The sequence below is a fragment of the Salvelinus alpinus genome, chromosome 21 (assembly GCF_045679555.1).
Source record: "Salvelinus alpinus chromosome 21, SLU_Salpinus.1, whole genome shotgun sequence".
Lineage (NCBI taxonomy): Eukaryota > Metazoa > Chordata > Actinopteri > Salmoniformes > Salmonidae > Salvelinus > Salvelinus alpinus.
Genome location: NC_092106.1, coordinates 29,492,357 through 29,518,252, shown reverse-complemented (window position 1 = coordinate 29,518,252; position 25,896 = coordinate 29,492,357). Strand labels below are relative to the sequence as shown.

The following is a 25,896-nucleotide window of genomic DNA, read 5'->3' as shown; positions in this document are numbered from 1 at the left end:
CGCTCCTCGCTCAGACAGAATTATAACAGTTAAGACCACCACATAAATAAAGAACAGAAGTGCCCAAAATGTTCCTTATAATTAATTAAACTTTAATTGATGTGATAACCCCTCATCCTACTGAGAATTGGACTCTACAAAGACAGCACGACTGGCTGCTCCTCACACTATTAGCATACCAGCCCACAAATTAGCACACAATGAAATCAGGCTTACTCACAGAGCCCGGAGGACTCGAGAACGCTTAGATAGAAATGTATGAATAGAACTGACATGACAGTCTGTTTTGCAAAATAACAAGTTGTTCCAGCTCTATACATTACATTAATGTTAATGCAATAATGTTCTTACATAGCACCATTCAAAATAAGCCCCGGTTGACCCTGTATTTAGCCTTGCTGTGATAGGAGATATCAAGGTGATATCAAGGTGATATGAGAGCAAACAAATAAATGTCTGGACATTCACCTTAGATGACTGTTCCATGGAGTGCATTGGCTGGCAGTGGTACAGGATGTCAGACAGGGCCAGGTCTAATGGCTGGGTGGTGACAGATACCAGCCTGAGCCCTTTGTATACCTTCTGCCCTCCACTCTGACCGTCTCCCTGGGCACTGGAGAGGAGAGCCTAATGTGTTTATGTGGAGTTGTGGAAAGGCCAAACAGCGGTTAAACTAGGGGGACACTACAGCACATGTTTGAGATGGTATGAGGATTATTACATACCAAAGTTGTTGATTTGGGGCAGGGATTGGGAATATAGTAGTATGATGGAAGGAAGCCTGTGGGATTTGGATGTGGCCATTCTTTTTAGCCATCAATCTCTTCCAGATAAGGAATTAAAGTCGTGAAAACAACATTTATGTTAAATTATAATAATAAAGACAAATTAATATTAATAATATAGACCAGAACCTTGATACTGTTTGACGCATACGTTTGAACATTAGTCATGAAAATTAGGCTATTTCCTATTTTCTGACCTAGAACATTTACTACTTCCTTCTATGACCGTACTAAGAAAATCACTCCCTTTCAGAAATCATAGTAATACAGACTCCAGAATGGTTGCCATAGGGTTAGTTTCACATGGTTACACTTCCAAGTCTCGTATTCGGTTAAATTCATCCCCCCTCCTCTCCCCTGTAACTAATCCCCAGGTCGTTGCTGTAAATGAGAATATGTTCTCAGTCAACTTACCTAGTAAAATAACAGAAAAATATAAAATAAAAATAATAATAATAATAATAATTCACTGCAATGTGAGAAAGCCAGACGTCAAGGTAACCATAGGGTTAACCCTATGGCAGGTTGGGGTCTGAATGGCAACCCTGCTCATTGATCCAACTGCTCTGGCACTGTCCCCCTGGCTTTTAATGACTACCCAGAAACACCTGGGAGAGGGACACCTTGAGGGCATGTGAGGGGGCATTGTTCACCTGCTGAGATCAAGATGGATTACAGAGGTGAAACCCCTGGGAGAGGAGGGATTGGATTGTCTATTAGTAGGTAGTGTTTGTACAACAATGAGACTAAACGTTTGGGATCATTTTAAACTGGCTGCTTGGGAGCTAACCGAGTTGCCAAGCCAGTTGTGTAAGTGGCAAATATTGCATACAATGTGCAATTCAAATCTCAAATAATAAAAGCTAATATTTTTACATGTTAGGAGCATATTTAGGCTGACTGCCACATTTATTCCTTAACTTCTCTTGGGTAGAGGGCAGCATACGGAATTTTGGATGAAAAGCATGCCCAAATTCAACTGCCAGCTACTCATCCCCTGAAGATAAGATATGCGTATTGTTAGTAGATTTGGATAGAGAAAACTCTGAAGTTTCTAAAACTGTAAGAATCAGGCCTGTGAGTATAACAGAACTTATTTAGCAGGCGAAACCCAAGGACAAACCATTCAGATTCTTTTTTAGGTCACTCTTTTCAATGAGTTTTCATTGGGAAACCAGATTTCTAAGGGACCTTCTTGCAGTTCCTACCGCTTCCACTGGATATCAACAGTCTTTAGAAATTGGTTGAGGTTATTCCTTTGTGTAATGAAGAAGTACGGCCATTTTGAAGGAGGGTCACTCGAAGTGTCCTGTTTGTTAGAAGCGCATGACCAGAAAGCTAGCTACAGTTGGTTTTAATCCTGTATTGAACACAGATCTTCCCGTCTTCAATTTGATCGATTATTTATGTTAAAAAATACCTAAAGTTGTATTACAAAAGTAGTTTGACATTTTTTGGCAAAGTTTACAGGTAACCTTTGAGATAATTTGGAACCGGTGTTTTTCTGGATCAAACGCGCCAAATAAATGGACATTTTGGATATATATGACGGAATTAATCGAACTAAAGGACCATTTGTGATGTTTATGGGACATATTGGCATTAATTATATTTTTATTTCTGCGTTTTGTGTCGTGCCTGCAGGGTTGAAATATGCTTCTCTCTCTTTGTTTACAATGGTGCTATCCTTAGATAATAGCATCGCTTGCTTTCGCCGAAAAGCCTATTTGAATTCTGACATGTTGGCTGGATTCACAACCAGTGTAGCTTTAACTTGGTAACTTTCATGTGTGATTTAATGAAAGTTTGACTTTTATAGTAATTAATTTGAATTTGGCGCTCTGCATTTTCTCTGTCTTTTTGCCAAGTGAGACAGTAGCGTCGTGCCTAAACTCAGATTTTTGGATATAAATATGAACTTTACCGAACAAAACATACATGTATTGTGTAACGAAGTTCTATGAGTGTCATCTGATGAAGATCAAAGGTTAGTGATTAATTTGATCTCTTTCTGCTTTTTGTTACTCTCTCTTTGGTTGGAAAAATGGCTCTTTTTCTGTGACTTGGCTCTAACCTAACAATCGTTTGGTGTGCTTTCGTCGTAAAACCTTTTTGAAAATCGGACACTTTGGCTGGATCTTTAAAATGGTGTAAAATACTTGTATGTTTGAGGAATTTAAATTATGGGATTTCTGTTGTTTTGAATTTGGCGCCCTGCAGTTTCACTGGCTGTTGACGAGGTGGGACGCTACCGTCCCACATACCCTAGTGAGGTTAAATTAATATTCAGCCAAGTCAGTGTCATGTACAGTATGTGCAATGTGTATAGTATATGACTGAACATTAATCCTGTCTCATTGTTCTTCTCCGCTGCTGTTTAGGAGCAGATCAAACCAGAGCACTCTGGCATGATACAGCCTGCCTGACCTATGATGACATCACATTCTGCACGGCTTGCTTTAGTTAGGGTGGAACATACGCCTTCAGGGCATGGCTGACACCATAGCATTAAAAACTGCTTTCTAACTAGTGTCAAAACAAGGAACCAACTTAGTGTACTGAGTAATACATCTAGTAGTCTGTTGAATCATACTGTATGATGAATTTTCACTCAAAATGAGGGACATGAGGGATGCAACCTTTTTGTTATATTTCCCACAAGACATTTGTGTCCAAGTGAGGTTAAATGGTCAAGATGGGTCAGGAAAAAAATGGTCAACGTATTTAATTGGTCTGAGGGGAAATAAAGGTTTTATATTGTATTGAAAGAGCGGTTTAAGCCCAACAGAGCCGACTCATTCAGCCTCGTACTCTTCTAGTGGGAGCGGGGAGGGCAAATTACTTTCCTCTACCGGGGAGATATTTTCGGGGGAAATGCCATGAGAATTGCTGTGCTGCTTGGCTAAAGGGCACTAGGCAGGCAGGCAGCTGAATTAGGATGGAATACATCATAGCCTAAGCGTCATTGACCAACATAGGCTAAAAATAGACGGATAAAAAGGATCAGGGGATAATTATCTTCTGTGGAACCGTAAACACTAGAATTACTGCAAAGAATCTGACACAGGATCCTCCACTGTTACTCAATCAAAAAATGAGATTCCAGAAATATCATAAATTCAAAGAGCTCTACACTACATTACAGAAGCTTTCTTCTAATCAGTTTAGGTAAAAACACCTTTAGTTTTGGTGAAGCAAAATATTTGTAGGTTTAAGGTAGAGGTCGACGACCGATTATGATTTTTCAACGCCGATACCGATTGGAGGACCAAAAGCCGATGCCGACTTCTTATTTTCTTGTAATAATGACAATTACAACAATACTGAATTAACACTTTCATTTTAACTTAATATGTCAATAAAATCAATTTAGCCTCAAATAATGAAACATGTTTAAATAATGCAAAAACAATGTGTTGGAGAAGAACGTAAAAGTGCAATATGTGGCATGTAAAAAAGCTAACGTTTAAGTTCCTTGCTCAGAACATGAGAACATATGAAAGCTGGTGGTTCCTTTAAACATGAGTTTTCAATATTCCCAGGTAAGAAGTTTTAGGTTGTAGTTATTATTGGAATTGTTGGACTATTTCTCTCTATACCATTTGTATTTCATATACCTTTGACTATTGGATGTTCTTATAGGCACTTTAGTATTGCCAGTGTAACAGTACAGCTTCCGTCCCTCTCCTCGCCCCTACCTGGGCTAGAACCAGGGACACAACGACAACAACCACCCTCGAAGCATCGTTACCCATCACTCCACAAAAGCCGCGGCCCTTGCAGAGCAAGAGGAACAACTACTTCAAGGTCTCAGAGCGAGTGACGTCACCGATTGAAACGCTATTAGCGCGCACCCCGCTAACTAGCTAGCCATTTCACATCGGTTACACCAGACTAATCTCGGGAGATGATAGGCTTGAAGTCATAAACAGCTCAATGCTTGAAGCACAGCGAAGAGCTGCTGGCAAAACGCACAGAAGTGCTGTTTGAATGCATGCTTATGAGCCCGCTGCTGCCTACCATCGCTCAGCCAGACTACTCTATCAAATCATAGACTTAATTATAACATAATAACACAGAAATACGAGCCTTATGTCATTAATATGGTCAAATACGGAAACTCATTTCGAAAAACAAAACGTTTATTCTTTCAGTGAAATACGGAACCGTTCTGTATTTTATCTAACGGTTGGCATGCATAAGTCTAAATATTCCTGTTACATTGCACAACCTTCAATGTTATGTCATGATTATGTAAAATTCTGGCAAATTAGTTCGCAATGAGCCAGGCGGACCAAACTGTTGCATATACCCTGACTCTGCGTGCAATGAACGCAAGAGAAGTGACACAATTTCCCTAGTTTAATATTGCCTGCTAACCTGGATTTCTTTTAACTAAATATGCAGGTTTAAAAAAATATATACTTCTGTGTATTGATTTTAATGGTTAGGTACATTCGTGCAACGATTGTGCTTTTTTCGCAAATGCGCTTTTGTTAAATCATCCCTCGTTTGGCGAAGTTGGCTGTCTTTGTTAGGAAGAAATAGTCTTCACACAGTTTGCAACGAGCCAGGCGGCCCACTCTGTTGCACAGAACGCAAGAGAAGTGACACAATTTCCCTAGTTAAAAGAAATTCATGTTACCAGGCAATATTAACTAAATATGTAGGTTTAAAAATATATACTTGTGTATTGATTAAGAAAGGCGTTGATGTTTAGGTACACATTGGTGCAACGACAGTGCTTTTTTCACAAATGTGCTTGTTAATTCACCCGTTTGGCGAAGTTGGCTATGATTCAATGATAATTTAACAGGCACCGCCTCGATTTTATGCTACGCAGGACATGTAGTGTATTACATGTAGTGTATTATGATTCAATTGACTTCTCTCGTGGGGTCACTTCTTCTCATTACCTGACAGAACCAAAGTCATTATAGAAGCTGCCGCTGCCCCATGCCTGCTAGGAGTCCAGGCTACTATAGTGTCATTATGACTATAGATGGACCTACCAAGCATATGGCTGCAAGGAAGACATTGATCAAGCACACCCACACCTAGCATGGCACACAGCACAATCCACCTTCACTGCAGGTCAGCAAGCGAGTCCTCCCACAACACAATCATCAAAAAAAATATATCACAGGCAGGGAAATGATAATGAATGCTGCTAGACTTGAGCTTCCACATCAGTGGCGGTCGGGAACGTTTAAGATGAGGGAGGAAAATAATTTCATGAGCATGGTCTTATTTCTATTAGAGCACATTGGATGACTGTCATACATATTCCATTCACCCAGTTTAACGTTGCTACAACCTACCCTATGACTTCAACATCTCTCTACACCCATCCTGAGGTTGCTATAAACTAGCCTATGACTTCAACATAGGTGTCTCCCTCCATCTCTGTCGTTTGGCACATTCCAAATAATTATATGATAACACACTTTGGACCGTAGTGTTAAGTGGTGAAGAGCGTTTTAATACAGGACTGGACAGATGCATAGTTTTGATGTACAGAAATTAACCAGAGCATTATCCTATGAGATTGAGGAGTGTGAATGCTAGAAGGAATTGGTTCTCTGGGATAGAACACTTAACACATTTATATGGAGACTTACATGGATATTTGCAAGTGTGCTATCGTGTATGTTATGAGTAATGTGTGGGTTACTCCTCACGCCTCTCATCTTGCTTGCACAGCATTGCCATGTGAAATAAGTGTCATTCAAAGTGTTCCGTAAGTGCATTCAGTCCGAGGACTGTTGATGTGCATAAGTAGTACTTCTGTGGATCGAGTTTATGCATGTGCGTACATGTGAAACAGTGGAAGCTTCTCAGAGGAGGAAGGGGAGGACCAAAAGTTATTATCTTTTAGATAAAACTACACAAAATATATACACGTCACCAAATAATTTATTAAAACACACAGTTTTCCAATGAAGGTCTACAGTACCCTCAACAGCAGTCTGTAGGGTAGCACCATGGTGTAACCGGAGGACAGCTAGCTTCTGTCCTCCTCTGGGTACATTGACTTCAATAGAAAACCTAGGAGGCTCACCCCCTTCCATAGACTTGCACAGTCATTATGAAAGGTTGGAGGATATCCTCCAACCTATCAGAGCTCTTGCAGAATGAACTAACATGTCCACACAATCAAAGGATCAGAGAATGAATCTAGTACCGAAAGCGTGAGTGAGTGAGAGAGATCGGGCTAGAGAGTGTGCTAGCCACAGAGAGAGGGACACAGACCACAACACAGAGAGAATGTGTCCTCCCCACCATCACCCACCCTTTCCTCAGGCAGTGGTCTGCCCCAGTCTCTCCCCCTGTCTCCTTGTTGTCCTGGCTAAGTGTCCTGGGTCAGACCAGCAGCTGGTGGGGTTGTCACTGAATGTCCCAAAGCTCCTCACAGCCCAAATCCCTTCACAATTCCTGCTGCTGTAGAAAATCACTAGTGTGTTTCCCCACCCAGCCCAGGCCCACCTATCAGACCAACAGCATTACCCTGAGAAGACCAGGGTTAGAGTGTTCCAGCCCTCTGTTCCTCCAACCTCTCTCCAGTAATGGCAGAACTGTCTGGAGCACCAACAGGCAGTGGCTTCACTTAATACAGAACAACTTCTTCGGAGCTGCTGACCTCATAGCAACAAATAATATGATACAATAATGCCCTAGAGATTTTGCTCTTGCCTGTTCTTGGTCAGCTCTTGATCTGAAACAGCATGTTGTGTTGTCCTTGGACGCTCATATCTGAAGAGTTGAAAAGTTCAGGAAAACATTGGAGACCTTGGTAACCTCACAGACTGGCTGAACTCACTGAACACTAGCACAAGGGAGAGAATACAGCCTCTGACAAAAATCACACTGAATGTGGTAAGAGACACACTACTGCTGAAAGTATGTTCTCTCTAGTTAGCCTTTTGGACATAACATCTTCTAGAAGGTAGCCTACACTTCCACCAACCAACGAAAGCTATATGATTATTTTAAACAAAATGAAAAACAGTGCTTCAAATATTCTCTTGAAGTACGTATCCAACTTTTCTTTTAAAGCACAAACCCATAGAATGTCTTTACACTAACAGTACCAAGAGCTGGTGACAAGTACTTAACTAACGAGAACCATCCATGTATAAATTGGTGTCATATCAATCTTTCATTGCTTAGCTCTACACACAGAAAGGATATGACAAGGCATTAGCCATATGGTTGATGACAACAGAAAACCACCTAATAGGCTAGTCTATAAAGGAAAAAACAGAGCTAGTTTGGCAGCCAGGCTTGGCTGTTGTTTATGTTGTTGGAAGTGCTGTACAGACTTTAATAACACGTCTACATGGTATAATTCCCCTCAAAATAGTCAGCAATTATAGTGTGTAAACAGTCCCCTCCTGCCGCTGTGAAACTAGAAAACTCCCAGAGAATCTGGGTAGAGTAGACAGACAGCCGGAGAGGGATTAAAACCGACAGACAGAACACATTTCCCTTTGGAGAGACAGGATTCAGGAAGATTAGGCTATTCCCCTCACCCAATATTAGAGACTTGTTTGAATGTCAGCACTCCTGGAAGTGCAGACTGACTGAAAGGTTCATAGATATGATTATTGAACTATGGAGACGGGTAGATAAGGAGCTATTAGCAAAGGTTACCAGTAAATTTGTTTTCAAAGACAGTTGATCATGACCTCCACCATAGGGTATTAATGCAAATGCTTAACTGAAAGTCTTCTATGAACATGAACAAGAATATAGAGACATTCTCCTAAACGCTTGTTAACTTGTGTCCCAGTAACTTCTACAGCTCTGACATACAGAGGTGTTGAAGCTGTTGACCTTTCATTCTGTAGGGAACTAAAAAGGTAATGGAAGACAAGAGCGTTAGTAGGGGAGTGAAATTCATAATTTACATTCTGCTCAGAGAATGTTTCCTGCATGATGTTGGCTGAATGTTCTCTGCCATATTAGAATCTACAACACCTGTTTTCTAGTCTAGTGCAGTCTTTAGCTGTGAGGTAAAATAGCAATAGTAGCGAGTGATTTGAAAACAGAATTTCAATTTCACATGTCCCTGTAAGTCATTTGACAGACCAATGCCACAGAATGATGCTCATTCCTACTTCTAGACGCATTGTGCTCCAGGTAAAGACTGGCTAAATGGAAGAACTCTCAATTATTACCGAGGCCAGATCAACTTGCAGTGCCAGTGACGTGGGCGGCCTTTCTACAAACAGCTCTAACACAGAGGCCAGGTTCACAAAGAGAGGGAGGCTCAGGCAAACTGGCCTGTTCATTATCCATCTCTGAGAGGAGAGACGACAGCAACCACTTCTGTTCTGTTCTGAATCTGGGCATTATGAAGGGAGTGCATGTCACAGTAAGACCTGTGGTTTCTCATGGTCATGGTTCAGTGATGCTGCCCGCCAGGTTCAAAACATCACATCATGTAACTGATACCATTTTTTGATTACCAACACTGATTGGGCACTTTGGTCATTAAAGATGCATCTACAGTATGACGTCATCTGACCTGGCAGTGCTGGCACACAAACAGGAAATCTCCCAATCTAAGATGACTATAGGCCTCCAATACAAGGCAGCACAGCAGCCATAGTTAAAGAGATACTTCGGGATTTTGGCAATGAGGCCCTTGATCTACTTCCCCAGAGTCATATGATCTTGTTGATAGTATTTTTATGGCCCTGTGTCCAGTATGAAGGATGTTAGAGGTAGTTTCATGTGCCAATGCTAGTTAGCATTAGCACAATGACTGGAAGTCTATGGGTATCTGCTAGCCTGTTAGCAACTTCCTTGAAACCGCATGCAGAGACATAAAAACCTGACTGTGGGAATTAGATAACGGGCCTCATTGCCAAAATCCCGAAGTTTCCTTTAAATTCATCCTTTTACACTGAATTCATTTGAAAGAGAACAAAATGGTGACAATGGAAAGGGCTGTGTGTGACTGTGCATCGGTTCTACCCTGTGGGACATAATTGTATTCGATGTTGGCCTGGACGTCAGTCCATCTCTGCAGAGACCCTTTGGTGCTGTAGCCCTAGGGCCTCGGCTGTTGGAGCTGCATAAAACAGACATCCAATTTAACTGAATTTTTACTGGTATATTTCCATCACCGAGTTTTTATTCACGCTTAGTTAGCAGCATTCAAATGTACAGTACTTCAATAATAGGCTTGTGGGCAGACCCAGTAAAATAAGCTACTGAAACATGGCATTGTGGGGGTGGGAGGTTGGGATGCAGATTCTGGCAGAGGAAGAGACTGGCAAAGACTCAGTAGCACCATGGAAGGTCCAATATAATCCTGTGGTACTGTGCACAGACCGGCTGCTGATTGTCCAATTCTCCCCCAGCGGGTCAAAGAGTCCACCACACATGGCCATGGTGGCCAAGACTGCGCGCACACACACACACACTAACTTTGCAGTACTATAGCTATCCATCTCAGAGACAGGAAACACACAGAGAATCCTATTCCCATCGAAGGATGAAAACAAAAAATCCATATACATTTTGTTGTTTCTCTGTGCTGATTTTCTTTTCATGTGGCCTTGGTCCAGTCAAATATGAATGTGTTCCGTCTATCGGAAGGTTTAAACTGCAGCATTCCCATCCTGAGGGCAAATAGGGTAGGAATGAAAGGTCCAAATGTATAGCTCATCCATCCACCATTCAGCAGAGCCTGCAAGTAAAGCTCACCGGATGAGAGCTTGTTCCTACGAATAGAAAAAGGGTACTTGGACATATTTTTGTTTGAAGTGAGTGGGAGTTGTAGGATGACACTGCAATGCATGTTATGATGTGTCAAATTGTATGCAATACCCCTGAGGGAATGGTGTGTTTTCCCTTTCTCTCTCCCCATATGGATCTTTCCAAGCCTTATATCACATTTATAAGCCATATAAAACATGTATGGTACATTATATTTCACACACATTTCAGCCCCCTCAGCTCTGTCTCCATGTCCCAGGCTAGCTAAGTGATGGACTATCGTGGTCCAGCCCTCATGCTCTCTCTAAATGACTTATCATGCAATACTAAATCACTGACAGACAGACCTGGGCTGCATACGGAAAACCCACTATCTGCAGCACTTACAGGCTTAAAACACAGTCCCAAGGTCAAAGACAACTTAAGTGAGAGCACAAGGACATGTTATTAGGGATGGGCTGCAAGGTTATCTGGTAAGAGATAGGCCTACATGGCTCTTTATAAATACATCTTAAAAGAAGAGGTTATTGTAGGGTAAGGGAAGGCATGGGAGAGGAATACTGCCCACATGCACGTTCACACACACACCAAATTCAAGTGTTTTTAATTAATAGTGAGATACAAGATGCAGTGTGACACTGTAATCCTGCAGTGAAATTGCACAGAAAAATAAACTGTCCGGTACCATTCAATAACACTCGCTCCCTTCAACCAACAGACATTTGTGCCATAACAGACCTTCCAGAAATAACTACCATATAGATACACCATGTCCATTATGGTCATTTAGGTACAAACATAAGGTCTGCTGGGCAGAACTCACCTTGGTGGTGTCATCATGTGACCGCTGGTACCGTTTCCAGCGGCACCCATAGATCCCTGTGAGACATGACAAACACAGCTGCCTCTCATAGACCTGCAGGGGTTGGTGCTTCACCATGCTCCTTCAGTTCTGGCACGCCTCCAGACCACTAACATCCCATTGACCAAACTGGAGCCTGCCTGGGAGCGGAACAAGGAAACAGAAACATCAGTATTGCCTTCAATACATTCAACAAGGAAATATTGCATCCATTAGGACATGACAGGTGTATGGGTGATTGTTGTGGGTATTTCACTGAGGTGACATTTGAATATCAACATGCCACGCGCATATCTAGGCACTTTAATACCAACATATTGCACTGAACTAGAAAGACAAGAAAGTGGTCGTTGAATTAGAATAGATTGAACTATTACCTCACAATAATTAATTATGGCAGATTAATTTCACTACCCCCCTGGGAGAAAAATCGGCTTCCAATTTGAACATTGCTAAACTTCGATTCAACAATTCCCCCAGAATATGAGAGCCTTCTTGATGGATATTTTAGTTGTTATCTTTAGTTAAAAATCTACCATCAAAGCATAAAAAACATGTTACAATTGAAGTACTTCAGTAAAATAGAACACACAGAATAAAAGGTACAGACTGTCATCTGGGATGTCAGGCACATGCCACTGGGCTGGTCCATTTTTAGTCCAGCGGGCCTGTCTAATTTGGTTTTATTGCGCAAACTGATCATCATCTGGCTGGTAATGGAGGCTTCAAGGGGGGGGGGTGGTCTGGTGTTTTATAAATGCTAGGGCCAAATTCTGGTCCCAGTCCGCCCCTGCACAGTACAATGAAAAGCACCTTCAGTGCTTTGATGCCAAGCCACAAATTTGAATTGCCATTGTCAAGCCCCGTTTCCAATGACAACTGTGGCTGCCTCCCGTGGCTTCCATCGATACAAGGTCAGAGCTAAATGACAATCTAATTGAAAGGACTAGGTGCATAGAGTGTCTATTGAACATTACATTAAACTACAATGACATTGAATTTGTTGAATATCCCTTTACTCTCAGAGGGTCACAGCCTGGCTGGGTTCTACGGCAGAGTAGAGGGCACCAGGACTTTGTCGGCCTAGATGTGTGTGTGGTGCCCACTGGGCAGACGGGGCAGGATCTAGCCTTGGCCTAGGTCTACTCTGACTAATCCCAGATGAATTACTCAGAGAATGACTAAAGGTCCTAATGGCTCAGCAACTACTCATTTCAGCTGTAATAACAATATTAATGGCAATAACATTAAGCCAGGGCCTGGCTGGCTCAATAAGTGTCACCGTCCTCCTGGGGTATGAAGGAGCATGCTGATCAAGTTAACTCTGAAAAACGCATGCTGATTACAATCTGAAAGTGAAACAACCCAATATGTTATCAAGAGTGTAAATAATTGACCTGTACACAAGATTACAACCCAAGATGTAAGTTTAAACTCCAAGTAAACATGATTAACAAAAATGACTACAAATGAAGATTAGAATGCAATATTATCAGCATGTTTCTCAATTGAAGACTGTGCCTGACTTGCTATTCCTCCCACTGTGCCGGTTTTAAATTGCAGCTATCCTATGGGCCGTCTGTGAGCAGCGCTATGTTTCATGAGGGATTTGAAATACATGTTAATTACACCCATCAGCATGCAATCAGGGCAGCGTGAGCTCTGCGGCTTTGGACAGCTGTTTATTTGCCTCAGAGGGGGTTGTGCTTCCTGTCATTAGTGGAACTGCCGGGAGGAGGGCAGTGGGATCATCAAGACCACTCTGTCACACCCCAGCTTACCCTGTGGTGCAGCTCCGTGAGCAGACCAGTCAGGCTGAGCACTGTGGTGGAGTTAGACTAGTCCTGGTTGAGGAGCTTCAGGGCGCTGTAGGGTTTAGCTGAGGATCAGACACCGCCTCGCAGAAGCAGTTATTTGATCATCTGTTTGTCTAAATAAATCACATCAGAGCAGTGGATGGCTGCATAACACAAGCACAAGCTTATAAAATCTGCTATGGAAACAAACTGCTGTCCAAAGTCTTCATCCTCCCAGGCTGCACTGCTTCCATCAGAATCCTTTGGCTCAGGGCTGTAACTAAGGGACTACATGCACTTCGTATCGAAGGAACTGGGGGTACTAGTACTTCAAGGGTCTAGCAAGGAATGGATATACACTACCGTTCAAAAGTTTTGGGTCACTTAGAAATGTCCTTGTTTTTGAACGAAGGCCAGAATCCCAGAGTCACCTCTTCACTGTTAACGTTGAGACTGGTGTTTTGCAGTTACTATTTAATGAAGCTGCCAGTTGAGAACTTGTGAGGTGTCTGTTTCTCAAACTAGACACTAATGTACTTACTTGTCCACTTGCTCAGTTGTGCACCGGGGCCTCTCACTCCTCTTTCTATTCTGGTTAGAGCCAGTTTGCGCTGTTCTGTGCAGGGAGTAGTACACAGCGTTGTACGAGATCTAGAGGTCGACCGATGATTTTTCAACGCCGATACCGATAATTGGAGGACCAAAAAAAAGCCGCTGAGGATAAAACATCGGCCAATTTCTTTTCTTTGTAATAATGACAATTACAACAATACTGAATGAACACTTATTTTAACTTAATATAATACATCAATAAAATCAATTTAGCCTCAAATAAATAATGAAACATGTTCAATTTGGTTTAAATAATGCAAAAACAAAGTGTTGGAGAAGAAAGTAAAAGTGCAATATGTGCCATGTAAGAAAGCTAACGTTTAAGTTCCTTGCTCAGAACATATGAAAGCTGGTGGTTCCTTTTAAACATGAGTCTTCAATATTCCCAGGTAAGAAGTTTTAGGTTGTAGTAGTTATAGTAATTATAGGATTATTTCTCTCTATACAATTTGTATTTCATATACCTTTGACTATTGGATGTTCTTATAGGCACTTTAGTATTGCCAGTGTAACAGTATAGCCTCCATCCCTCTCCTCGCTCCTACCTGGGCTCGAACCAGGAACACATCGACAACAGCCACCCTCGAAGCAGCGTTACCCATGCAGAACAAGGGGAACAACTACTCCAAGTCTCAGAGCGAGTGACGTTTGAAACGCTATTAGCGCGCACCCCGCTAACTAGCTAGCCATTTCACATCGGTTACACCAGCCTAATCTCGGGAGTTGATAGGCTTGAAGTCATAAACAGCGTAATGCTTGAAGCACAGCGATGAGCTGCTGGCAAAACGCACAAAAGTGCTGTTTGAATGAATGCTTACGAGCCTGCTGGTGCCTACCATCGCTCAGTCAGACTGCTCTATCAAATCATAGACTTAATTATAACATAATAACACAGAAATACGAGCCTTATGTCATTAATATGGTCAAATCCGGAAACTCTGGTTTCGAAAATAAAACATTTGTTTCAGTGAAATACGGAACCGTTCTGTATTTTATCTAAACGGGTGGCATGCATAAGTCTAAATATTCCTGTTACATTGCACAACTTTCAATGTTAGGTCATAATTATGTAAAATTCTGGCAAATAAATTCGCAATGAGCCAGGCGGCCCAAACTGTTGCATATACCCTGACTCTGCGTGCAATGAACGCAAGAGAAGTGACACAATTTCACCTGGTTAATATTGCCTACTAACCTGGATTTCTTTAGCTAAATATGCAGGCTTAAAAATATATACTTCTGTGTATTGATTTTAAGAAAGGCATTGATGTTTATGGTTAGGTCCACGTTGGAGCAACGACAGTCCTTTTTCACAATTGCCACCGCATCGATTATATGCAACGCAGGACAAGATTGAATCCCCGAAATGACAAGGTAAAAATCTGTCATTCTGCCCCTGAACAAGGCAGTTAACCCATCGTTCCTAGACCATCATCGAAAATAAGAATGTGTGCTTAACTGACTTGCCTAGTTAAATAAAAGGTGTAAAATATATATATATTTATTTTTTTGAGCAGTATATATACACTGCTCAAAAAAATAAAGGGAACACTTAAACAACACAATGTAACTCCAAGTCAATCACACTTCTGTGAAATCAAACTGTCCACTTAGGAAGCAACACTGATTGACAATAAATTTCACATGCTGTTGTGCAAATGGAATAGACAAAAAGTGGAAAAAAGGTGACATGCACATTTGTGGCCTGCTGGAGGTCATTTTGCAGGGCTCTGGCAGTGCTCCTCCTTGCACAAAGGCGGAGGTAGCGGTCCTGCTGCTGGGTTGTTGCCCTCCTACGGCCTCCTCCACGTCTCCTGATAGCGCCTCCATGCTCTGGACACTACGCTGACAGACACAGCAAACCTTCTTGCCACAGCTCGCATTGATGTGCCATCCTGGATGAGCTGGACTACCTGAGCCACTTGTGTGGGTTGTAGACTCCGTCTCATGCTACCACTAGAGTGAAAGCACCGCCAGCATTCAAAAGTGTTGCTTCCTAAGTGGACAGTTTGATTTCACAGAAGTGTGATTGACTTGGAGTTACATTGTGTTGTTTAAGTGTTCCCTTTATTTTTTTGAGCAGTGCATATATATATATATTTATATTATATAGATATTTTAATTTTTTAATTCGGCCAAATCGGTGTCCAAAAATACCGATTTCCGATTGTTATGAAAACTTGAAATCGGCCCTAATTAAAATCGGCAATTCCGATTAATCGGTCGACCTCTAACGAGATCTTCAGTTTGTCAATTTGTCACGTGGAATAGCCTTCATTTCTCAGTTTTATTGCTTCTTCATTTTAGGCCAGTTTTATTGCTTCATTAAACAACAGTTTTCAGCTGTGCTAACATAATTGCAAAAGGGTTTTCTAATGACCAATTAGCCTTTTAAGATTATGAACTTGGATTAGCTAACACAATGTGCCATTGGAACACAGAAGTGATGGTTGCTGATAATGGGCCTCTGTCAGCCTACGTAGCCATTTCATAAAAATAAAAATATCTGCCGTTTCCAGCTACAATAGTCATTTACAACATCAACAATGTCTACACTGTATTTATCAGTTTGATGTTATTTTAAAATTGACAAAAAAATAAGGACATTTCTAAGTGACCCCAAACTTTTGAATGGTAGTGTATTAAAGGGAGTACTGCATAATTAAGTAGTACTGGCTTCTATTCTGTGGCACTATCCTGTCTGTGTATTAATATGGAGAAGAAAGGACTTGGGAGGGTCTTAGTTCCAGACAGAATGATGACATTGAACTAACCAACTTCAAATATGAGCTCAAGTAAAACATATACACCTCTATTCTAGGTCATCCTATTATGTAGTAGGGTTAATAAGCAGCCTGTAGTGAATATCTTGGATCATGATAATTATTTGTATTTAGGCTTCCTGTCCAGTTTCGAGAGTAGAGATGGATCATTACAACATCAACATTAAACATATTGACATGTGTAATTCAAATAGTGTCAGCAAAACCTTTAATTTGATGAGTTTGATCTCCAACATGGGTGTTGAGGCAGCAGCTTTAACACCCGAGATGTGCAAGGGAAGCATTATGGTCATGTTTCTCACAGCGTCAGTACTAGTGATATCAGTCCCTCCTTATTAAAGGCCATATGCATTAACATAATATGCCAATTACTAACCCTCACTGCATGGCACCTTCACAACTAAACATTTCCCACTGGTGTTCAGATACAGTACATGTTAAGGTTGTGTGTATACTGTATTGGATCAGAGTCGACAGAGTAAATATAGCCTATGCAGCGTAGAATTTAATTGCAGAGCAATCTTGTTCTCATCATATCCATTGTGATCCAATTGCGTAAAAGCATAACTGAAATGTGTATGAAGTGCATTCTTCTCACCACTGTAAGTTTTCCTGAGCATTATGCAAGTGACCGATTGCCAGTAAAGAAGCCTGGCAGCATACAGTTAGGAGAGTGGGCTGCCCCAACAAAGTCACAGATTGTCTGTTACCGTCTGCTAAACAAGACCAGCTCTTTCTTTATTAAGCCCAAGGTTGTCAAAATATTTGTTGCGGACAGTAAATCACTTGTTGCCCTGAATGCCCTCTGTCCTAATGTCTGAAAAATAAGATTGAAGGGCGAGGAAGACCCCAAAATGTTCATCTTAGATTCTGCTGCCTCATTTCCTCCAATCAAAGAGGTAGAGAGAAACAGTCTGCAGGGTAGGAAATGCTTCAGCACTTTTCCCAGGCCAGCAGACAGAGGGGAGACTCCTTTAACCAACAAACAGATTGGAAGGAGACAGACCAAGTAGCACAGGCCTTCAGCATGACCAGATGCCAGGCCACAGCTATTGGGTTGGAGTGTTACAGAGAACACCTCTCAGACTCTCATAGCTGACCTAACACACTGGAATCAGCAGGAGCTCAAAGACGCAAGAGGCTGCTAAACTTCACAGCTCACAGTGTCAGTCGGATTCCGAAGGCTGTTTAAGATTACACAAAGTCTATGGACAATTGACCCTTCGCTAAGCCCCGCCCCAGAATTTAGGGCAACCAATCGCAGCACTCCAACAGATAGCAACTGTCGTTGAGTCTGATATTTCGGACAATCTCACGTTTTAAATCGCATGAAACTGGAAATTAACCAATCCTCTGTCGTTCACGCAATGGAATGGTCAAATGCTTTATTTATTTTTTTAAGTGCATGGGTGACAGAGAGAAACAAAATGGTGCAGTTTGAGGCCAGGTGGCAGAAAGTGATAAGAGCGCTGGAGATAATGGTGAGGGCTAGTGGGTCTGGGCAGGTGTGTTGTAGTGATGTGTGTATGATGTAGTCGTTTGTATGTGTATGTTTTGTATCGTTTCTAAAAGATCAAATCTGAAATTTTCCTTAAAATTGCAGGAATGCCAATGAGGGCTATGGAAAAATAGTTCTCTAATAAAATAAATGTTTAAAATGGCTAAACAAATTGTACAGTGCACCAGGAGTACTTGCTGTGAATCCTGATGTGCAGAACCTGTGCAGATGTGCATAACCTTATACCTGTTATGTGCAGAACCTGAGTATTTTTCTAATCCGAAATTAATGTTACATTGTTTGCTAGCTCAGCTGGTTAGCTAGCTCAGTCTCATTGACCCCCAGCATTGCTAAAGCTAGCTAGCCACTTAATACAACTTGTTTTTTTCTAAACGTACATTAGCTAGCTAAGCTAGCTCCCATCTGCTGTCGCCCTCAGGATATGATTTGAGAACACTAGTTAGCTCCAAAAGTGGTTATAGCTTTGACTGCATGCTGACAGTGACTTAAGGGCTATTCAACATTGTAATGCAGTCCACCACAACATACCCAAGAGTTTCCCGATTAGGAAGGGGTAGTCTGTGTTTAATTTAATTGTGTATTAGAAACAGTTTGAGATCAGAGGATTTCGCAAGTGGTTGAATGGGGAATTGGCCTTCCCGGGAAAATGTTGTCTGAGGTTGCAACAGTAACCAACGGGGCTTAGCGAAGGGTCAATTGTTAAGATGGAGCTCTGAGCTCCAAGCATGGATTCCATTTTTCAATTGATAGATGGTACTTTGGTACATTTATTAGTAGCAGACATTCTATCATAAGACTACTGTACCTCATTAAAACCTTTTCTCAATAGGGGGGCGCCATTTTCACTTTGTAAAAAATCGTTCCCAAATTAAACTGCCTCGTACTCAATTCTTGCTCGTACAATATGCATATTATTATTACTATTGGATAGAAAACTCTAGTTTCTAAAACCGTTTGAATTATATCTGTGAGTAAAACAGAACTCATTTTGCAGCAAACTTCCTGTCAGGAAGTGAGAAATCTGAAATCGGGGGCTCTGTTCCAGGGTCAGCCTATTAATTTGCATGGAATCTATGGGTCTACATGCACTGCATACGCCTTCCCCTAGATGTCAGTAGGCAGTGAGTTGGAATCGGGTGCACAGCTCTATCTGAGGCCGAACAAGACCTGTTGGAATGACGTGACCACTCTTTCCTTTATTCTGCATGGCGCGAAAGGGTCACCTGGATTGCGTTCTGAAAAGCTTTCGTTATCGACGTTAGATATCTCCGGCTCTGATTTTATTTGATATATGTGTTAAAAACATCATAAACTAGTTATATTAAACCGACTTATATCAGTTTATTGCGGTATTTTCGGTATTTTCTTTGTTATGCGTTATGGTGAGTTGGACACTTCTGTGCCGCATGGCCAGCTTTGTTAGCTAAATCGACAGATGAAGACGACATTCTACAACCGAACAACGATTATTCTGGAAAAAGGACACCTTGTACAAGATTCTGATGGAAGCTCATCAAATAGTAGGAACCATTTATGATATTATTTCGTATTTCTGTCGAAAATGTTTAGACTATATTCCGCCCAGATTTCGGGCGCTGTCTCGCTATAACGTAAGCTGTATGTCGTACTAAGGTTACTTTTAAAAATCTAACACAGCGGTTGCATTAAGAACTAGTGTATCTTTCATTTGCTGTCCAACCTGTATTTTTTAGTAAAGTATATGATTAGTTATTTGATTAGATGATGTGAGTGTCAGAAATATATCCGGATAATTTTGTGCAGTTTGGCTACGTATTCACATTGTTCAACCACGAATTGTACCACTAAATATGCACATTTTCGAACAAACCATATATGTATTGTGTAATATGATGTTATAGGACTGTCATCTGATGAAGTTTGAGAAGGTTAGTGAAAAAATGAATATCTTTTGCTGGTTTATTCGCTATCGCTAACGTGCCTTGAATGACTGCGGTTGTGTGGTAGGCTATTGTAGTAAGCTAATATAATGCTATATTGTGTTTTCGCTGTAAAACACTTAAAAAATCTGAAATATTGGCTGGATTCACAAGACATTTGTCTTTCATTTGCTGTACACCGTGTATTTTTCATAAATGTTTTATGATGAGTATTTAGGTATTTCACATTGGTTTCTGTAGTTATTCTAGCTGCTTTGGTGAGACTTGTGATGGTGGCTGCAATGTAAAACTATGATTTATACCTGAAATATGCACATTTTTCGAACAAAACATATGCTATACAATAAATCTGTTATAAGACTGTCATCTGATGAAGTTGTTTCTTGGTTAGTGACTATTTATATCTTTATTTGGTCGAATTTGTGATAGCTACCTATGCAGTAAAAAAATTGTGAAAATATGCGGTTGGGTCTTTTGCTATCGTGGTTAGCTAATAGAAATACATAGTGTTTTCCCTGTAAAACATTTTAAAAATCGGAAATGATGGCTGGATTCACAAGATGTGTATCTTTCATCTGGTGTCTTGGACTTGTGATTTCATGATATTTAGATGCTAGTATTTACTTGTGGCGCTATGCTAGGCTATGCTAGTCAGCTTTTTTACTGATGAGCGTGCTCCCGGATCCGGGATGAGTACCAAGTAGAAGTTAAAAGGATGTTATTGGCTTTAATAAATCTCTCCTCATTGCAGTTAAAAACCACCATCATCTCCTTGGAGAATTGAGCTAAGGCCATCAAGCTCATAGATGAATAGGCGAGGCTTTGGTTAATTAAATGCCCTGTGAGGAGTCCATTTTAACGAGCAGGCTGATAGTGCTCAGATCACAGACGTTAAAAGCAGCTCAATCTCGGGCAGAGTTGATGCATCAGTGGAGTGATGACAGTCTCACCCTGTCACTCAATGCAACGTCTGCGATTCATCAACACATTTAATTAACAGATGGTTGGTTTTCATTTGGTCAAATGCGAAACAAGTTACTTCCGAGTCAGTCACTCTCCCACACTGCTCCAAAACGCTGACACAGCTCCTTGTCCCACTCGCTCTAAATCCCTCGCCAGGAACTGTGACGCATATTCATGAGCCAGAGAGCTCACCGCGAGGCGCAGAGTGGCACGCTACGACTGCCTGTTTAGGTGTGTGGGCTTCAGCCTCACTCTGTGCAGGTTTGATAGAGTTCCGTGGGCGGAAATATTTGGTTTCTCCATTTCCAGTCCTGTATTAGATTCTTCAGGCCTAGTAAAAGGGCACCCCAGAATACATTAGGGAGTAGATCTAGTGGAAGTATTCATGAGTGCCTGCACACTCCACATCAACCCACTGAGGTACAAAAGCACCATCAAAGTGGTTGATTTATAATAATAAGACACATTTCTTCAAGGAAACATTCACTATTCTGCATTTAGGCATTCCATTTTGAAATAAAATGTGAACTTTGTCTATAAATGGGACCACAATGAAACGAGGGGAATCTCAAAAGGCACAATGTGAAACGTACAATCATTTGCAAAAAAACAGCAGATTGAGTGATATAATGGAGAAACCTATTATGTAGCCCACCCTCTCCCTATTTCAGGGGCAATCATTCTAGGTAAATCCTGTTTAGGGAATCCTTGTTTTTGTCCAAAATAACATCAAATTTATCAGAAATACAGTGTAGACATTGTTAATGTTGTAAATGACTATTGTAGCTGGAAACTAGAGGTTTAACGATTAATTAGGGCCGATTTCAAGTTTATAACAATCGGTAATTAGCATTTTTGGACACCGATCATGGCTGATTACATTGCACTCCACGAGGAGACTGCATGGCAGGCTGACTACCTGTTATGCGAGCGCAGCAAGGAGCCAAGGTAAGTTGCTAGCTAGCATATTAAACGTATCTTATAAAAAACATTGTATCTTAACAATCACTAGTTAACTTCTTATGGCTGCAATCCCGCTAACGGGATGATATGACAACAGCCAGTGAAAGTGCAGGGCGCCAAATTCAAAAAACAGAAATCTCATAATTAAAATTCCTCAGACATACATGTGTTTTACACCATTTTAAAAGGTAATCTTGTTGTTAATCCCACCAAAGTGTCCAATTTCAAATAGGCTTTTCAGCGAAAGCACCACAAACGATTATGTTAGGTCACACCAAACCACAATAAGCACAGCCATTTTTCCAGCAAAAGATAGCAGTCACAAAAAGCAGAAAAAAAGCTAAAATTAATCACTAACCTTTGATGATCTTCATAGGACTTCATGTTACACAATACATGCATGTTTTGTTTGATAAAGTTCATATTTATATTTAAAAAATCTGAGTTTACATTGGCGCGTTATTCACTAGTTCCAAAAACATCCAGTGATAGTGCATAGCCACATCGTTTCAACAGAAATACTCATCATAAATGTAGATGATAATACAAGTCATACACATGGAATTATAGATATACCTCTCCTTGATGCAACCGGTGTCAGATTTCAAAAAAACTTTACGGAAAAAGCAAACCATGCAATAATCTGAGACGGAGCTCAGAACAATAGCCAAATTAGTCGCCATGTTGGAGTCAACAGAAACCAGAAAATACATGATAAATGTTTCCTTACCTTTGATGAACTTCATCAGAATGCAGTCCTAGGAATCCCAGGTCCACAATAAATGCTTGATTTGTTCGATAATGTCCGTTATTTATGTCCAATTAGCTACTTTGGTTAGCGCGTTTGGTAAACAATTCCAAAGTCAAAGCACGTCCACTATAACGTGACGAAATGTCCAAAAGTTCCATAACAGTCAGTAGAAACATGTCAAATGATGAATATTGAATCAATCTTTAGAATGTTGTTAAAATACATCTTGAATAACGTTCCAACCGGAGAATTACATTGACTTCAGTTAAGCGATGGAACGGAGCTGCCTCTCACGTGAACACGCGTGTTCAATGCGTGGTCACCTCATGGCAGTGGTGAATCATTCCTGTCTCCTTCGGCCCCCCCCTTCACATTAGAGTCATCAGACAAAGTTCTATTGACATCTAGTGGAAGCCGTAGGAAGTGAAAACTCATCCATATCTCGCTGTAATTTCAATGGGAGCTTGGTTGAAAATCTACCAGCCTCAAAAAAAATCCTAACAGGAAGTGGAACTTCTCAGGTTTCTGCCTGCCATATGAGTTCTGTTATACTCACAGACATAATTCAAACAGTTTTAGAAACTTCAGAGTGTCTTCTATCCAATACTAATAATAATATGCATATATTAGCAACTATGACTGAGGAGCAGGCCGTTTACTCTGGGCACCTCTGTGCACCTTTCATCCAAGCTACTCAATACTGCCCCTGCAGCCATAAGAAGTTAAACTAGTAATATCATCAACAATGTGTAGTTATCTAGCTTGTCCTGCGTTACATATAAATCGATGCGGTGCCTGTTCGCCAGACGGGTGATTTAACAAGCGCATTCGCGAAAAAAAGCACTGTCGTTGCACCAATGTGTACCTAACCATAAACATTAACGCCTTCCTTAAAATCAATACACAAGTATATATTTTTAAACCTGCATATTTAGCTAAAAGAAATTCAGGTTAGCAGGCAATATTAAACTAGGGAAATTGTGTCACTTCTCTTGCGTTCATTGCACGCAGAGTCAAGGTATATGCAACAGTTGGAGCCGCCTGGCTCGTTGCAAAATAATTTGCCAGAATTTTACATAATTATGTCATAACATTGAAGGTTGTGCAATGTAACAGGAATAATTTAGACTTATGGATGCCACCCGTTAGATAAAATACGTAACGGTTCCGTATTTCACTGAAAGAATAAACGTTTTGTTTTCTAAATGAGAGTTTCCGGATTTGACCATATTAAATGACCTAAGGCTCGTATTTCTGTGTGTTATTATATTATAATTAAGTATATGATTTGATAGAGCAGTCTGACTGAGCGTTGGTAGGCAGCAGCGGGCTCGTAAGCATTCATTCAAACAGCACTTTACTGCGTTTGCCAGCAGCATTGCGCTGTTTATGACTTCAAGCCTATCAACTCCCGAGATTAGGCTGGCAATACTAAAGTACATATTAGAACATCCAATAGTCAAAGGTATATGAAATACAAATGGTATAGAGAGAAATAGTCCTATAATAACTACAACCTAAAACTTCTTACCTGGGAATATTGAAAACTCATGTTTAAAGGAACCACCAGCTTTCATATGTTCTCATGTTCTGAGCTAGGAACTTAAATGATAGCTTTTTTTTTTTTTTTTTACATGGCACATATTGCACTTTTACTTCTCCAAAACTTTGTTTCTGCATTATTTAAACCAAATTGAACAGGTTTCATTATTTATTTGAGGCTAAATTGATTTTATTGACGTATTATATTAAGTTAAAAGTGTTCATTGTTCATTCAGCATTCTTGTAATTATTACACATATAAAAAATATTTTTTTTAATCTAACAATTAATCGGTATCGGCTTTTTTGGTCCTCCAATAAAATCGGTATCGGCGTTGAAAACTCATAATCGGTCGACCTCTACTGGAAACTGCTGATTTTAATGGAATATCTACGTAGGCGTACAGACGCCCATTATCAGCAACCATCACTCCTGTGTTCCAATGGCACATCATATTAGCTAATCCAAGTTTATCATTTTATAAAGGCTAATTGATCATTAGAAAACCCTTTTGCAATTATGTTAGCACACATGAAAACTGTTGATTAAAGAAGCAATAAAACTGGCCTTCTGTAGACTAGTTGAGTATCTGGAGCATCAGCAATTGTGGGTTCGAGTACAGGCTCAAAATGTCCAGAAACAAAATAACTTTCTTCTGAAACTCAGTCTATTCTTGTTCTGAGAAATGAAGGCTATTCCACATGAGAAATTGCCAAGAAACTGAAGACCTCGTGTACTACTCCCTTCACAGAACAGAGCAAACAGGCTCTTACCAGAATAGAAAGAGTGGGAGGCCCCGGTGCACAACTCTGCAAGAGGACAAATACATTAGAGTGTCTAGTTTGAGAAAGACACCTCACGTCCTCAACTGGCAGCTTCATTAAATACTACCCGCAAAACAGCAGTCTCAACGTCAACAGTGAAGAGGTGACTCCGGGATGCTGGCCTTCTGGGCAGAGTTGCAAAGAAAAAGCCATATTTCAGACTGGCCTATAAAAAGAAAATGTTTAAGATGGGCAAAAGAACACCGACATTGGACAGAGGAGCTCTGCCTAGAAGGCCAGCAACCCGGAGTCACCTCTTCACTGTTGACGTTGAGACTGATGTTTTGCAGGTACTATTTAATGAAAAATTAGCTTTTCTTTAAAAAACAAAGGACATTTCTAAATTATCCTAAACTTTTGAACGGTAGTGTACATATTATCTCAATTAACCACCACAACTACTTCGTACCACAGTACACGGACTAGATATCGGTACTCCTTGTATAGTGCATTGGGAAAGTATTCAGACCCCTTCCCTTTTTCCACTTTACAACCTTGTTCTAAAATGGATTAAATTTTTTAAAAATTAAAAAATGACAAAGCAAAAACAGGTGGACATTTTTTCTAATTTATTAAAAAAACAAAAATACCGTATTTACATACAGTAACAGTCGAAAGTGAGGACACGTACTCGCGTTTCTTAATTTTTACTATTTTCTGCATCGTAGAATAATAGTGAAGACATCAAAACTATGAAATAACACATTGAATCATGTAGTAACGAAAAAGTGGTGAAAAAAAAAATCTAACTATATTTCTGATTTTAGATTCTTCAAAGTAGCCACCCTTTGCCTTGACAGCTTTGCACACTCGTGTGCAGGGTGATGGGGGGGGGGGGGGGGGGGGGG

At 40.6% G+C, this 25,896-nt stretch overlaps 1 protein-coding gene across 5 annotated transcripts in view; it reads right to left on the bottom strand.

Moving 5' to 3' along the window:
- LOC139548195 (glycerophosphodiester phosphodiesterase domain-containing protein 5-like) overlaps positions 1-25,896 on the bottom strand; it is a 92,795-nt gene that overhangs the window by 50,732 nt on the left and 16,167 nt on the right. For 4 of the 5 annotated variants that reach the window (XR_011669672.1, XR_011669673.1, XM_071357697.1 and 1 more), the window contains exon 2: positions 11,338-11,516. Coding sequence is in view for 3 of the 5 variants with exons in the window: in XM_071357697.1 (XP_071213798.1) it covers positions 11,338-11,454 (117 nt within the window). In the remaining 2 variants the exon portion in view is untranslated. Of the gene's footprint in view, positions 1-11,337; positions 11,517-13,713; positions 13,887-25,896 lie in introns of all 5 variants that reach the window. The other variant, XM_071357698.1, reaches the window with a different exon arrangement.